Below are 16,519 nucleotides of genomic sequence, written 5' to 3'. Positions count from 1 at the left end.
GATTTTTACCTCCTTATTTTTATGCCTTCGTGCATTTTATTTGTATCTTTTTAAAATAAAAACACACTTTCAATAAAAAATAGACAAAGATAGTGGTTTGAGTTGAAAGCGATCAAATCTATAGCAAAACATAAACTGATGTTAAACTATGGCCTTTTAATGTGAAAATCGGAGGTAAAGGAACGCCACAGGTGGGTGGTCATCAGGTAGCCAATCAGGTTTTATGTACAGCACTACTAATTGGTAATGGATTTAAGTAAAACAGTAAACCAGATGGAAAATATTACCACTAGCCTTAAAAAGTAATCTTTTTTTTATTTTTTATTTGTCAATCTATATTTTAACTTAATTCATCTCTGAATCACTTGAAGAGCTAGGTTGCAAACCAGGTGAAACATCCAAAATGAAATAATCGTAAGCAATATACAAAATCTTTAGATATAACAGGCAAAAGAGACAGAAAAAATGGACACATATAGATTTTTTTTTTTGAGTAATCAAGGAGGGCAGGGGAAGTTTAAGCAGCTTCTCATCTTCTAAACTCATATTTTACATATTATCAGATATTTACCAGGTAATGGACTTCTGTTAACTCTTCCACCACTTTGATCAATGAGGTCTAATCTCTTTAAACATTATTGCCAAAATCTGTCTAATGAAATCAGAGATGGCAAAAGTACTCACTTTCTGTACTTGAGTAAAAGTACAGATACTTGTGTTAAAAATACTCTGGTAAAAGTGGAAGTACTGATTAAACTTCTTTACTCAAGTAAAAGTAACAAAGTACAGGCTTGTAAATTTACTTAAAGTATAAAAGTAAAAGTAGAAACCACTTTTTTCATGCCGTTGCCTACATTTTAAGTGGATGTCTGCCAATAGGACTAGATCTCTGTTGTGTTCATTTTCAGTCAACTCGTCGTCCATGCTACTATGCTAACGCCACCGCCACCAAGCTGCAATGATTTGCCGCCAATGAATACCGCCGAATCTGTCGATTCATCTTGTAGTGGTGTGTCAAATGCAACGTAGATTCCCATCCAATTAGATTGAATTTGGTATTGATGACGTGAAAAATAACGGTAACTCCATTGAAATGATTCAAAACTAAAGTAACGAGCCAATTTTTTAAAATGTAAGGAGTAGAAAGTACAGATATTTGTGTAAAAATGTAAGGAGTAGAAGTAAAAAGTCGCCATAAAAATAAGTAGTAAAGTAAAGTAAAAATATCAGAAAAATCTACTTGAGTACAGTAACGAAGTATTTGTACTTCGTTACTTCCCATCTCTGAATGAAATAGAACTCAACTGAGGTTGGATTGGCTGTAACAGAGTTGCACCATCTAACCTCATTATAAACCTTATGAGATGTCCTAAAAGATAGCAATACATTTTTTAGTAGGGACCTAATTTTCTTTTAAAAAAAAACACAGAGACAATTGCAGTCCAATAATCTCCATTTATTAAAAACGGAAATGTTTAGAAAAACAAAAGCAGTACAGTAAGGTGCAAAGTAATTATATGTACTTCAATATAGTGGTGCCATCCTGTTAATGTTACAGAGTGATGGAAAGACTCCAAATCACGGATGTTCCAGTCAGCGGGAATACTGAAAACTGATGTAATGTACATTACAACACAATGAATGACTAGAAGAATGAATAGAAGAACAGAACGGACTAAAGACAAACCTGATCAAGACCTTTTGATTCAAGTTTAGCGTTCTCATCATTTCTCAAGAGTCTTTAGTCTATATTATGGTGATTAAAAATAAATAGTTTAGAGAGCGCTCTAGGAACGGAAATTTACACTCTGATGGCTACCCGTGCTTCCTGCACAGGTAACCGTAAAGCAAATGCATAAGCAAGCAAGAGCAAATGTAAAACTAAATAAACTGCATGTTACCACGTAAAGTGGCCACTACTGGAGTCTGAAATTACATCCCAGCCTTATAAGGCCAGACACAAGCAAACTGAAGCCGTTTTCTGACTTAACCAAAAAAAAAAAAAAAAAAAAAAAAAAAAGTAATCTGCAAACCAAACCAGTTAGTTAATATTTTATTCCTTCTGGGAGGGAAGCACAGCCCTTTGTACCACAACATGTTTCCTATGAGAGTCGGGGAGGTAAGCATAAGGAGAGAAACACTTTTTTAATGTAAATATCTGAGTTTCTCATTGACTACAATCACTGAGTGATCCTAATGTGGCCCAAAGGGCCTCTGGAGGCTGTTTTCTGAGAGCTACATCAAACTGCTAAGAGGTGAAATCGATCCATCACTAAATTTAAGAACCGTGAATAAATCAGATTCACTCAAAAGAAAACGTTTTTACTGCAGGAGCAAAGAGATGTTTCAAACAGCTCCAGATGGTTCCAGACTCTTCCTATATTCTGTCAATAAGGCTATGCTTTCATAACCATTTTGTCAATTTGTTTTGACAGAGCATGTCTCAAAGTATATACATTAAATATATAATCAACACCCTTGAATAATTTCATTCTTATACCTGATGGAAAAGAAGAAAACTTAACAAAAAAACTAATGCATCAGCTTCACCTTTCCTTTATCAGGACGTAGATCTTTACGTCTAAGCTCAGCTGATGCGTTTCTACTGGAATGAAGGACAATAAGTTTAATTAGTGTGTAAAGGAAAATGCAGAATCACTTGAAAGAAAACCAAAGAGTTGGAGCTGTGATGCTGGAGTCTGTTATAGGTCTGCCACTGGTTGGCCAGTGTGCTACGTTAAGGCCAGAGCAACATCAAAGCCAAACTGCACTGACTCGGTTTCCCCTTAGAAACAACACACAACATAACCAATATTTTATAAATTAGTCACAGGTAAATGGTTGGACGACTTTGGAGCACCTATTTTTTTGAACACAGGCGGCCTTAGACGCAGGTCTACTGTTGGGCAATGTGTCCAGATGTCCCAGACGGAGACATGGGGCGTCAGAGTAGAACACTGCACTGGGATCTGTCCAGGATGGAGGACATCCAATGGGAGAGCAGGAGGAGACGACGACTCTTACAGTTTATGTCATCAGCTGTGACCCAGACCTCCCTTAGGGACTCTGATTTTCTCCACTTACGAGCTCTCCAGCGCATCTAAGACCTTCATGATCTGCTGCTTGATGACTTTTGTGGCATCTCCTGCATTTGGTATCAAATATCTGGTGGAATGAAAACATTAGGGTTAGAGTCAAAGCCTTCAGAACAACAAACAGGTGGAAATATAAACATTTAAACAGTTTTTACTGAATAGATCTGAATGATGTTTGTATCAAGACCTTAAGCCATAAAAACACAAAGTAAGATTTTACGTTGGATCCGACAGAAAATGGTGTACGAGGTTGTGGCGTTTAGCGCTCATGGAAAGTCAATGGGGATGATCACGCCTGACACGACTTCCTGCAGGGGGCTTGCATGACTCTGAGACCACAGGTCTCCTTTAGTAGGACTATGCAGGAATTTCATGGGTTTAAGGGATGCTGGACAGACTCATTTAGTCAGGGCTTTGCTTTATGGCTTGTCGTTTTTTTTCTCAAATAATCCGTTCCTATCAGTTGTGGGAAATTGCTTCGATTTGAGAGGCACAAAGAGAGAAGTGGGGGGAAACTGCGCAGATCTGCTCACCCTGCACTCAATCTATATGCAGTCAGTGCAACATGAAAAAAATTAATTTGATTGGAGATTGAAAAAAAAAAAAAAATCGGATGCAACTAATGTGACCTAGGCTTTACTGCCTGAATAAAATACAAAGATTTTATTAAAAGATCTCAGGCATATTAAAATGTGATGGGAAAATGTGGAGCACTGTTGTCACCAGTGGTTGAACAATTAACTGCTTTATGGAAGAGAACCAAGAAAAGAACGGTTATTCAAAGATTATATACCACCTCCCATGTAGGGACCTAGCCAACATGTGGAAGGAGGTGTATAAGTAGGATACTGCTTGGTTGATAGTAACACTCCAAATCTCTGAAGACAACATCTTAGGATATGGTGGGTATACTTTTATTTAGAGAGGGAAGCTGGTTGAAATAAAAGCTTAATTCAAGTGTTAGAATGGCCTAGTCAAAGTCCTAATCTTAATTAAATCTAAAAGAAAATTCCAAATTCAGAAGCTCCCCATCCAATTTGATGGAACTTCGCAAAGAAGTAATGGCAACAATTCTGGCAATAATCTCTGGATATGCAAAGCTGGTAGATGAGCTGGTTGCCAAAAGCTCTGCTCCGCCATCTAAAAAAAAAAAAAAAAAATCATGTCTTCCTCTCACTTCCATCACCTGGCCATGGAGGCTAATTCAACAAACTTTTCTGACAGAATAAGTCGCTCTCGGGAGCTTCTTGATGTTACTGTAAAACGATGCAACCAGTCTAGTCTTGTTTCCTCACTTCTTCAAAAGGTATAGTGGACAATTCTACCAGTAATGTATGCAAGAAACGCCCAAGTCACTTTTTAAATAACTACGTATGTCACAGACAATCCTACCTGCTGTCATGCTCAATGGGGGGTGAATGCTTTAAAAATGTATTTATATTTATAAATTTTTTTACATGTGTGAACCCTGTTAACCTCTAAAGGCTGGTTTATGCTCAGAAACCAGGTCGTCTGCGTGTGTCGCAGTGAATGCAAATGTGCCCCGCCCCTTCCGCAGACACTCTGCTGCACCTCTCCAAAATTGTAGGTGACCACAGACAGGAGGCCTCTGATTGGTCAAATCTACATCCGCTCTACACTATGTGATTTCCTGTTTGGTACCATACCGGCTTGTTTTGTTTGTATGAGCCTCATTGTGGAAAACGACTCATGAAGTTGGACCAGCTAGAAGAGCGAGGTGCAGAGAACGCTGGGACCCTTTTTCCACCTGGATCCCCGCTCTTTTTCACCCTCATGTCCCTCCATTGTCACACAAACTTGCCCCCACTTCTTCACCGCCTCGGCCGTATCTAGACCCACAGCTGGTTGGGGATTGTCCCTCTTGTATTGTGGCGTGGAATAACAGCACAGACCACGCTTCAATATCGGGCATAAATCAAACATATCAGCGACAAGTAACCGCGACACACTGCTGCGGGAGGACAAAAAGCCCTTTACACTGCAGCACTCAAAGATACTACCTTTGTTAGAGAACAGATTTTTACGTCACACCATTTCAGATTCCCATTGGAGCTACAATGAAGGCCTGAAACCAAAGCTCACTGGATACATAAAAGAACAGAATCGCATGTAAAGCAAGAGGAAACTAGCATTGAACAAGATGAACAATGGCATTAGGAGACTATGAAGCTCAAAGATGACTGTGACAATATGCATCAACTGTTAGTGGCAATGTCACAAAGTGGAAACAATGACAGCTCAGCCAAGAAATAGTACTACGTAATGTCAACTTTTGAATCAGAAGCAGCAGAAAATCTTTCTGCATAGTCCCCCAAATTCATGTATCCTTCAGGTTAGCTTAAAGATCAGTTGGTAGAGAGCTTCATAGAATGGGTCACTATGGATGAGCAGCTGCATCCAAGCTGTAAGCGCAATACAAAGAAAAAAAGCGGTGTAAATTATTCAGCCACTGGACTCTACAGCAATGACATGGCGTTCTCCGGAGTGATGGATCAATTTAATTTCAATTCAGTTTATTTATATAGCGCCAATTCACAACACACGTCATCTCAAGGCACTTTACTAGTCAACAAGTTCATACAGTCAAATTAATTCAAAGTTTTCTATCTAAGGAAAACCTGTTGATTGCAACGACTCATTAACTTAAATGCAATCCCTCACACTAAGCATGCTTGTAGCGACAGTGGAGAGGAAAAAGTCCCTTTTACCCCAAAGAATCCTCCAGCAGAACCAGGCTCAGTGTGAGTCTGTCTCCTTGAACTGGGGTTCAAGGAGACAACTGTAAAAGGAGGCCCCGCCCTGGAAACACCGCCAGGCGTAGGAGCTCTGAGCCAACTCCCATGGATCACAGTTCACTATCTGACTATCCAATGAATAAGGGTAAGGTGCTTTCTATAAGAATGGTTCTCGTCTGAATGTTGCAATGAGACCGAGAGCCAGCTACAAAAGGTTTCAAGATTCATGAACAGGCTGTCAGAACAACTCATTAAGAAATTTGAATACTCTGTAAAAGAGTATCGTCCTCCATTAAAAAAACCCAAAAACAATCAAAACCAGGAGAGAGTTGACTTTTAGAGTGTCTATTAGAATAACAACAAATAGTTGGATCAAAGTGACACTCTCCTTTCTCCAATTTGCAAAAAATAAAAGACAAAAATTGTATTTACTGTATGTTTTGTAGAACTACTTTTATCTTGATGTCTCAGTGAGCTGTTTAATTTAAATTGTATAAAAAAAAAATGAAAAAAAGAGTTGATGATTCACCTCTCAACTGCAGATATTTCCACTCCAGCCGAGTTGTTGGTTCCAAATTTGAAAGTAATGAGTTCTGGGTGTTTCTTTTTGGATGTGATCTTCACCACTGAGCTCAGTGCTTGTCTGGACTGGATGTAAGCGAATCCTTTCCTGGAGGCAATCTCTCTAAGGCAGTACATGTGAGTCGCTGTGATCAACAAGTGACTGAAAAAAAACACAAAAAACCCACAAAGAGTTAAAGGATTTGTCATTTCTCTTTGCTTTAAAGGCTGTGATGTTTTAAAAAAAGGAAAGGTATCTGTTTCCATAAGAGCCAGCTGATGGGGCTCACCTGGGAAACATGTGACCCGTTTCTTTGACTTCATTACAGGGAATGTGGTGTTTGATGTCTGGCTTGTTTATCCACGTCTGAATGTTTACAATCTCCTTACGGTCGTCGTCCGATATCGAAGAGCTGTCAATCTCATCTGTTAAGAAATAAACACATGCTGCCAATTTGATTCCTTAAATAGATTTTTCCACCCAGTTTTAACCTTTACTTACCTGTGTCGTCGTACTCCTCTTCGTCACCGATGCTGAAGACGGGCTTCACCCCTCGATACGGTTTTCCAACGCGGTCGCTGCTGCTCACGTGTCTGTTCAGGGAGAAACAAAGCACCGCGCTCTGTGATCTTAGCAGATAAACGCTTTTGGGAGAAAGAAGACACCCAGCTTGCACACATAAAGCAATGACATGAAGACTCTCAGTCTGCTGTGAGAATCATGAGCCCTCTGCTGCTGCAGGTGATGCTGTTAAATATGACAAGTTAAGCGAGAAACTTACAGGTTTGTTAGGTAACGGATTAGCATGTGATACTCAGGGCTATTCAGCAACAAATCACAGCATCAGTTTAGCTTCCAACTATCTGCATAGCCCCGACTATCATGTAAGGAAGACACTGAAATGGAAAGAGACTGCTGGCACATCTGAAATTAGATTTATTCTGGTAATTCAGCTTAAAAAGTTTAAATCATCACCTTATTACACATAACATTGCATTTTTAGCATTTATTTCTGTTTACATTGATGATTATGGCTCACATGTAGTTGGAAGTCATAACTTTGTTTCTAAGAAGCTCTGAAAGCCACATAAGGCCAACGAAAATGAGCTTTATGGAAGAAATGTTTATTTTATGGCCTAAACAATGATAGGGAAAACCCCTGATGTGACAGATGTCAGTAAGACGGTCACTGGCTGAGTTTCCGTTACAAATGTGCTTAATACTATGTTGGTATTCTGCTAGTTTTGAAAATGAAAAGTTTTGCAATTGTGTTATTTCCATTAAGTAAAAACAACTAAAATGCACGGGAATGTTTATCGATGTAATTACACATTAGATATTTCCCTATTTCAGCCATGCTTTAGTGGGCGCCATCATCCTATCAGTAAATCTGGTCTTTTTCTTCGTATTTCTATTAGACAGCCATTTTTTTTTTTTTTTTAAGTAGAAATTTTCTAAATTTTGAGACAATATCGTCTGATAAAGAGTACATTTATATACATGTTTAAGCCAGAATGAATTTTGACATTTAAATATGACTTCCCTATGACTTTAATAACCAGATCAACAGAAATAAATGCTCTAAATATTTAACTTTTTGAACAGAATTACTCAAATAAATGAACTTTCCAGCATTACTGTAATAAACTGAGATGCACTATTAGGAGTTTCATGTAGAAGCCAACAGCTGAAGCAGACCCTGAAATGCCTCAGCCTCTCTGAGAAAGAAAAGAGTCAGTAAGACGTGACGTTATGGTGATCAGATACTCTGCTGCAGCTTCTGTTAATGTTAGTGAAAGCATGAAGAACAGATCCTTACAGAGCTGGCCCTCACTGCAGTGTTAGCTTATGTTGAGTGAGCAGAGTGAGCAGAGATGTTGGCACTAGGCATGCTTGGATGTGTCTCAGGGGACAGGTGTTCTTCTAGAGCCAGTGGGCATGCTCGGGACACACAGCTGGATATTTGGGAGCTCTTACCGATCTGGGATCACCTTCTCTGGCCAAGGCAGATTGAAAGATATTCTAGTGTAAAATAAGGCACAGGGACTTTAATTTAAAGTGACAACAAAACTACAAAACCCCTACTGACACATTCAACTAATGTCAAAAGCAGTGATAATTAATTCTAATTAAACAGAATTAAGTGTTTAGTCAGGTTTCAAGATTCATTAAAATAGTTAGAGTGCGTTACAAACATAGTTAATGAAGAAGAGAGAATAAGCGGCCTACTTGTCTACAGGTGCAGAGGTGTTCTCGATGAAGCTTATCATTTTCTCTTTTACGTTCACCGACTTGGACTTGAGAGCAAAGGTCATTTTGTTGACTAGAGACTTCACACCTTTACCGTCTCCAGGGCTGCTCAAAGACTCTCCCTGTGTTGTTGGAAAAACAAAAAAAGAAGCAACAGATGAAAAAAAAATAGAAATGCAGCTTCTAAAACCTGCAAAAAACAACAAAAAAAGAAAATACAGAGCAACTTGAAAGAGCATTAAAGTATTTCTCATTAAGTCAAGCTACGAGTAGAAATGTATTTGGCAAGGATTTCAAGTAGTGAGACAGATCAATCAGGAAGTGGCAGCATTAAGATAATTTAAAGAAAAAGGATTGATATCTTCCCAGAATCTTTTCAAATAAATGCAATGTTTTGTTTTTTTTTTACTCTTTGGCCTTTTCCCCTGTTTGTAAAGAACAAAAACATCCAGTACATGTTTTGGTAAGGCCTTCTTAAGCTGACTCCAAGGGATGTCTGATATGTATATTGCAGCTTTAAAGGTATAGTGGTGGGTGTTCTTTTTCTGGTTGGATCACCAAAATAAGTGGTCCTCCTAACTGTCAGTCATTCTAATGATATGTTTACGTAAGGCCGTCCTACGTGCTCGTCCCCATTTTCACTTACCGGTGGAGAGTCTGACATAGCGGAAAAACTGCAAATCTTTTGGAAAGCAAGCTTGTATGAGCGATGCAAACAGCAACTTTTAAACAGAGCGTGCAAGAGAAGCAATGGGCTCGTGCACGCTCTCTCACGGGTTTAATAAGCATTCCCTCTCGAGCGTGGGTACAGGGTTGCCCATGTGAATTATTTTTTTTCCTCAAAGTGGATAGGGCGATTGTTTTCACAAATTCGTGAACATCCTCCACTATACTTTTAAGTATTTACTGATACTGATCTGAGATATCAACATTCATCATACATACTTTTATTATGCATTTTATATTGTGGATTGATAGAAAAAGCTTGATCAAGTGTTATTTCCCAAACAGAGAACCAATCTTAACAGCATAAGGTATGGGAACAACCTACTCATTTGTTATTCACCAAAGAGTTGCAGAAACTTTAAACAAAAGCGCACAGAAAAAAAAAAGTTTCGATTAACTTTCAATTAAGAGATATAGAAGGATATCGATTTATTCTAGTGTTCTTTTTTCGGCTGATATCGGACCAATTGCCAGCATCAATATTGAATCAGGACACAGCAACTTACTCTTCCATAAAAACTGGATTTGTGATTTTTTTTCCTTTCTTGATGAGTTTAATGTTCCAGATCCTACAGATTTCAGACATGTAATTAAATTGTGCTCACAGAAATATTGGTGTGTTCAAGAAATGGAAATGGGGGAGGAGGGTTCAGCTCTGGTAACTTGCTTTAACCCTTTAATGCCAAATGTATCATACTTGATACATACGGTTTCTGAAATGTTTTGCATCTGACACCTTTTGCATAATTTAATTGTAAAAACTTTGCTCAAAATCCTATTGTACACAATCAGATATACCTGATAACAGAGGGCAGAAGACTACACAAAAAATAATTTTGACTTATCGCATAGTAATAAATTATTAACATAAAAAAATCTATTTTTGTTTTTTCTTTTTACATATTTTGTTAAAAGGGCAAATAAGGAATTCAAACCAAAAAAAAGTAATTTTCTGTTTTGTTTTATTCTTGGATCGGACTTTAAAGGGTTAAATTGGTTTGCTGCAACGCACAGATCCATGTATGTGAACTAGAAGTTATGCTTGTGATTAATGCAGAGGGAAATGGAAAAATCATACTTTTTGGTAAAGAAAAATCTCAATTTAGATTTTTGTAAAAAATGGGGAAAATACAGAAAATTCCAAGTTTGGAAGTATTTCTGTTTACGTTGTAGATTATTAGTAAAACCATGCATCATTTCTTTTTACTTCAGTGACACTCCTGTGTGTTGGTCTGTTACAGCAAATCTAATTAGTAGATTACTAGACACTGGTTTCCTTCTTTCATTTACACCTACGTCGACAGAGCAGAGGCTGCTGTGAGATCCAGATGTGCTGACGATCCAGTTCATGTATGAGGAGTCCAGGCCTTCAACGTTCATGTCTACCAGGTGCTTCTGCAGAGCTGAAATGACACAAATGTTTACGCACTTATTGCAACACATTAAAATGGCCATAAAAATCTAATTGATGTTAAAAACAGAGATAAACAGAAAAAAATAATAAACATATGATTTTAAGCTACTTACCCATAAAGCCTCCCTTAGCAATGCTCACATATTCTTTGTTTTTCTGAAAACAAACATATTCAGGTAATATTTAAATTAGGAATAAGATCAACAACAAAGGAAAACAATGATAGAGATGCTTTTATTAAACCAGCATATGTATTTATACAATTAATTTATCTCTTATAAAGATAGGCTCCTCCCTTTTCCTCAGTGTTCTGCATTGTTTGGCCTATTTTTGAACAAACTCCGCGCTCAGCTCCTCACCTGTAGGAAATGAGCCAGCACCATGTTCATGTACATGTCCTCCTCTTCTCTCCCACTGCCCATGAAGCACAGGTGCTCTCCGCTGGCGATGGAGCCCGACTCTAAAGACTGCTTCTGCGCCTCCAACAGAGACTTCACAGACAGAGCAAACTCAGAGGGGTTCTGGAGCATCTGAGGGAAGACAACAAATGTTTAGGGAGAAACATCAATATTCATCGAAAGGTTTTTATGTAATGTCAAACACCGTTAGTGTCTCTCACCAGGTCAGAATCCAGGTGGAAGGCTGTGGACAGGTGTCCAGCATTGTACTGCTCTGCAGGTCGGCAATCCACCACAAAGAAACGCACCCCGTCCTAAACATCACAAATCACAAGTCCTACAGACACAGCTTGCTTGGAAGTGGTTAAAAAAGTCTGTGTCACTCACCTGTTGAAGCTGGTTGGCCTGCAGGATTTCAGGGACAGACACAGGGAGGCACAGAGCCTGACTCAGGTCAGTATCCTCCTCTTTAAGAGCCACCAGGCTGCTACCAAACAGATTCTGATTCATCTAAAACAAAGATGAAACGAAAACAAGCTCTTTCAGTACGCTTCTTTAATTAGACTTCTTTTATACTAAGTTCCATTGTATGCTTCAGGGCCATTATCTATACACAGCGCATTACCTTTCTGAGTGACAGAGGGGTTTTGCTCTGGTAATGCTGGGCCAATGAAAACAAATCTTCAATGTCTTCTGCTTCCAGGAGGGAGGGGGACATTTCCAATGTTTCTGAAACCAAAAAAGAAGAAAAAAGGAATAATTTTAATAAAGATAAAAAAAATAAAAAAATAAAACGAAATCTGAACAGATTCAAACATGTCAGGCAAACAAACTGACTGATGATGTCCTCTTTGCTGTCTCCAACTTCTGTAAGGATGGTTTCTCTAAAGAGTGAATAAACACATGTTCAGAACTGAAACCAAGCCGTTAACGATTTCATGGCTAACTGCTAACAGATACCTACTTGGCATTGACGAGGATGATGAGCATGAGGAAGAAGATGAGGAAAGGATCAGCCTGTTGGAGGTATGAGTCCCACAAAGCCTGAGTGACCTCAGGCCTGCAGTGACTGGAAAACAGACTCCCCAGCTGAAAGAAAAACAAACAAAACTCACTTTAGTAAAAAACGGCAGAAGGAGAAGCATCGTCAGACCCGTCCTGGCAGTCCTGGCGTACCCAGTTGATGGCGTAGGAGTCAGGAGTGATCTTTTTGGTGTCCAGAAAGGAGCACAGCTCCGGTTCGTGATACTGCAGCAACAGTCTGTACAGGTGGAAGGGTCGTCCGTTCGGCACACACTCCCTGAAACAAAACACACCTGGCTGATGATGAAGCCTGCCTTGTGACTGGAGGTAAAAAGACAGCCATGTTTAGGAGGTTTACCTGGGGATGTATTTGTTCATGATGGCGTAGAAACAGTTGTAGAGATCGCTGCGCGGTAACTTTAGCCCCAGCAGGGGTTTAAGCAGGTGAGGCAGGCTGAGATCTGGGCTGAAGGTGATGTTACGAGACTTGCAGTAGAAAGTGATGACAGACTCGACATCAGACACCAGTTCGCGCCCCTCTTCCTCTGAAACTCCCAGCTGATCTAAACACGGCAGGAAAGGGCGAGAGGTTTGATAAGCTTTACTCCTGAACACTTAACATGTTCATCCAACCAAACTACAGACAACAAGTTATCTTAAGTAATAAAGAAGATAAAAATGGAGGTCAAGATCAGAGTATTTTATTTTTAACCATCTTTACCAAAGGTTCTATATTTAGCCTGACCAGATCTAGGAGATGTCAGGATATCAGACTCAAAGAATTTTAATTCTATGAAGTCTTGATAATAATATTGGTATGAGAAGGCAGCTAAAAATGTAGCTTCCTCAGCCAACTCTTAGGAGAAATAATCTAATTTCCAGCAGCAGATTAATAACCGTCACAGCAGAACATTATTTGAGGTTAGCATTTAAATATAATGCTTTACTCAGACATTAGTTCCCGTTTGTTGCCATGTAAAGATGACAGTAAAAATAATCATTTCACTTGTGAGGTCTATCATTTGATTTGATTTATCTGCTTTTGTCAAATTGGTTTGAAAATGTTAAAATCCAGAATGTTATCAATGTTTATCAGCTAAGAGATCAAGCTAATTACCTTGTTGTCTTCATGCTCTGCATTCCTTATTTACACATACAACATATAAGTAAGGTTTCTTACAAAATGTAGGAGTTACTCACCAATCAGCTGCTGACTGCGGTTGTGAATGAGAGTCTGTTCTGGTAGATCGAGCACTCCGTCCCAAGGAGACAGGCTGTCTCCTTTTCCAGAGACATTCAGCGCAATCTGTCATCACAAAGCAAGTTAAACGCTAAGAGATCAATCCATGAGTAAAACACTGAAGGGAGTAAAGATACATAAATGATTCAGATTTCTGTTCTATGATCCAGAAGGTAAAAATAGTGTGTGGCTGGGTTAAAAAAAAAACCCGTCAAAGTTTCTGACAAAAGAAAATAAGGTTAAATGATTCATTTTAGTTAAGTAACAATTTTTTTTTATACTTTGTGCTTATCTGCAATATATGACTGATATTACACATCGTTATACACACCACTTGACATGCTACACAACTGCTTTCTATACATTCTTAATATATTCCTACAGACAAAAATGCACAACTATGTAAATAAATGATCATTGGTCAAACAAAACAAAAGCTGTGAGCAGTCACAAAATCCAGGGCAAAACTTCGGTTAACACAAAGTTATCTCTCAGCTTACGGATAAAGATCATAAGAGTTCAATTATTCATTGTATTGAATGTTTATTATTTTAAATGGCTCAGAAGCTACAGAAAAAAAAAGTTGAACATTTATTCAAAAGAACCAAATTTCATTTTGTTTTTAATTTGGAAATGAACAGAAAAAAAACTTTAACAGAGTTTAAATCTAAATAATCCCTCTTTCGTTTTGTTTTTAAATGCTTCACATAAAAATAAATATGTCAGGAATTCATCTCTAAAAATAGCCAAAGTTTCAACTGAAGGTGTGTCAGAAAGGGGTGTAAAAAGGCGACATTAGTTGAACATGAAATGCTTGTCTATCTGGTCTGTAGCCAATGAATGGAAGCTATGGATTCAACGTTTTGAATAAATTTTTTTATAGATTGTAGCAATAATGATAAAAAAAGCTTGACGTAATTTCTTGGTATCAGCTCAAAGGTAGTTTAAAAGGTATGATCTAGTTCAAAGGCCTTCATCCTGTTTGGTTACTGGCACCCATGCATATATGTAAAAGATGTATATAAAACATAGGAATAAGTATAAAAAAAAGGCTTATAATGAAAAGCTTACATTTCCAAGATATGGTAGGATAATTGAGAAAAAATAAATCATGTCAATTAAGTGCAAGACTGTCCCCACCCTGTCATGAGGAAAGGCTGCCCACCGATTCATCCCTTTAACAGTTCATACTCTTTTGATATTTTCTCTCAGTATTCACTGAGATGGCTGCTCAACGCCATTATAGTTTGATAATAAATCCTAATCCAGAGTATATGTAAGAGTTGACCCACTCCTATTGGACAATATCATATAGTTTCATTTTTAGCAGAAATGAAACTATGCAACTATAAAAAGAATAGTTAATATACAATGGTTTAGGTACATGGGTACAAAATGGATTTATTTTACAGACAGGAAATGGAAGAGGAAGCAGACTAAATGGCAACACATGTATGAAATAGGACATAATTTAGCCCAGAGTGGAAATTACAAAGAGCCACGTGGAAGTAGTGAGTGTTTACTTCCTTTTAAACTGTGGACACCGGTTGCATCTAACCTGAAGAAAAGACATCCTATAAATACATGTAAAAGTATATCATTGATTTCAGAGTAATACTTTGATGCACAGCACATCGGCCTCTTCATATATAAAATAAAATGCTTCTTACCTTCCACATCTTGGCTCTATGTTCAGCTGAATGCTCTTGGATCTGCACGATGCTCTCCATTTCACTGTCTGACCCGCCAGAGTCCAGAGCCTCGGCTAAATCCTGGTCCCTGGGGAGTCCAACATCAAATAGTTGTAAAATATATAAAATAATTGTGTTCCCTAAAAATCCTCCAAAAAAATTAAGCAAAACAATTAAGCATAAAATACCAATTTTCTGTAATTTACAATTTAACTGGGATTTATGTTTTTTTCCTAAAAGACCAAATAGTGTGAGATATGTTTTATTTTTTCTGTAAAAATTTGCAGTAAACAATGACATCCCTAAATAACATCTTAACTAATTATTTCTACGCTAAATATGAATCAGATGTATTCATAAATAGAGTAACAGAAATGGCTATTTAACTATTAACTATTAGCCATTTAACTACTTAATGCCTTCTTCTGTGGTCAGTAAACTTCTTTACAGCAAAATGATAAGATATGCTGATCCATTTGATAAAAGCCTTCTTAAGTTAACCAAAACTTCATGACATCTCCAGAAGATAAAGGTTGACATTTACTATGGACAGATTAATGCTTACACTAAATGCCAAATTTTTTTATATATCATAAATATTAAACGTAACAGGTTGGAATATAATGAGAACAGATAGCTTTAGGTCTGAGATTTGGTTAAAGGAAATGTAGCTAGTTACTAGCATTCCCGCTAACTAAGTGTAGAAATATATGTTAAATAGATAAATCCGCTCTAATATGAACCCTAGACAGATTTTCATATAAAAGCACTTCATTTATTATCCTTCATTTTAACCTTTGCTTTTATAGGAAGTAACTTAGCTCATGTTATTCTATTAGCAGGCTAACTACCGTTACCAAACTGAGCTCAGATTTACCGTCTTCAGTGAGGTGAGCAGCGACATATATTAATATTTAGTTACTTTAAAGGGAAAACCAAACTAGGGAAGAGAACACTGCTTCATGGTGGCTGGATTATAATCCCCAAACATCTAAACCCAACAACAAATCGACTCACCAGCTGCCCTGAGCTTCCTCTACGAAATCCGCCATTGTTCTGTTGACAGAGACACGTCACATACCGCGTCACCACGGCGGTACGTCCCGCAGCTGTCACTAATGAGCTGCCGAGATTAATTAATATTTTTTTTATATTTTATATATATATATTTTTTTATATTTTATATATAATATATATATTTTAATTTAAAAAAATATATTTTTATTTAATATATATTGTTTAGGCTTGCATTAGGGACACTTTAACTACATAGTAGGTTATACAACCCCCTATATGAATAAAAGGCAAACATGTTGGTTATTTTTTTTTGTAAAAATACAATATTTACTTTAAATACTACTTTT

At 37.7% G+C, this 16,519-nt stretch overlaps 1 protein-coding gene across 2 annotated transcripts; it reads right to left on the bottom strand.

Moving 5' to 3' along the window:
• Window positions 1–1,435: 1,435 nt before the first annotated feature.
• tbc1d23 (TBC1 domain family, member 23) lies at window positions 1,436–16,254 on the bottom strand. 2 transcript variants are annotated; one of them, XM_038271741.1, is made up of 19 exons: window positions 16,173–16,254; window positions 15,135–15,243; window positions 13,425–13,530; window positions 12,583–12,787; window positions 12,378–12,501; window positions 12,166–12,290; window positions 12,039–12,085; window positions 11,827–11,930; window positions 11,589–11,711; window positions 11,423–11,515; window positions 11,163–11,333; window positions 10,917–10,959; window positions 10,686–10,792; window positions 8,643–8,785; window positions 8,391–8,435; window positions 6,915–7,006; window positions 6,703–6,838; window positions 6,381–6,575; window positions 1,436–3,165 (listed from the first exon to the last, which is right to left on the bottom strand). In XM_038271741.1, the coding sequence occupies exons 1-19, from the start codon at window positions 16,205–16,207 to the stop codon at window positions 3,081–3,083; spliced, it is 2,088 nt and encodes a 695-aa protein (XP_038127669.1). In that variant the 5' UTR covers window positions 16,208–16,254; the 3' UTR covers window positions 1,436–3,080. The 2 variants fall into 2 exon arrangements, with proteins under 2 accessions (XP_038127669.1, XP_038127670.1); XM_038271742.1 differs by lacking the exon at window positions 8,391–8,435.
• Between the last annotated feature and the right edge of the window lie 265 nt (window positions 16,255–16,519).

This window comes from Cyprinodon tularosa, unplaced genomic scaffold (assembly GCF_016077235.1).
Source record: "Cyprinodon tularosa strain WSP-4 unplaced genomic scaffold, ASM1607723v1 ctg808, whole genome shotgun sequence".
Taxonomy (NCBI): domain Eukaryota; kingdom Metazoa; phylum Chordata; class Actinopteri; order Cyprinodontiformes; family Cyprinodontidae; genus Cyprinodon; species Cyprinodon tularosa.
The sequence above is the reverse complement of the archived record's forward strand: the minus strand, read 5'-3'. Positions and strand labels throughout refer to the sequence as shown.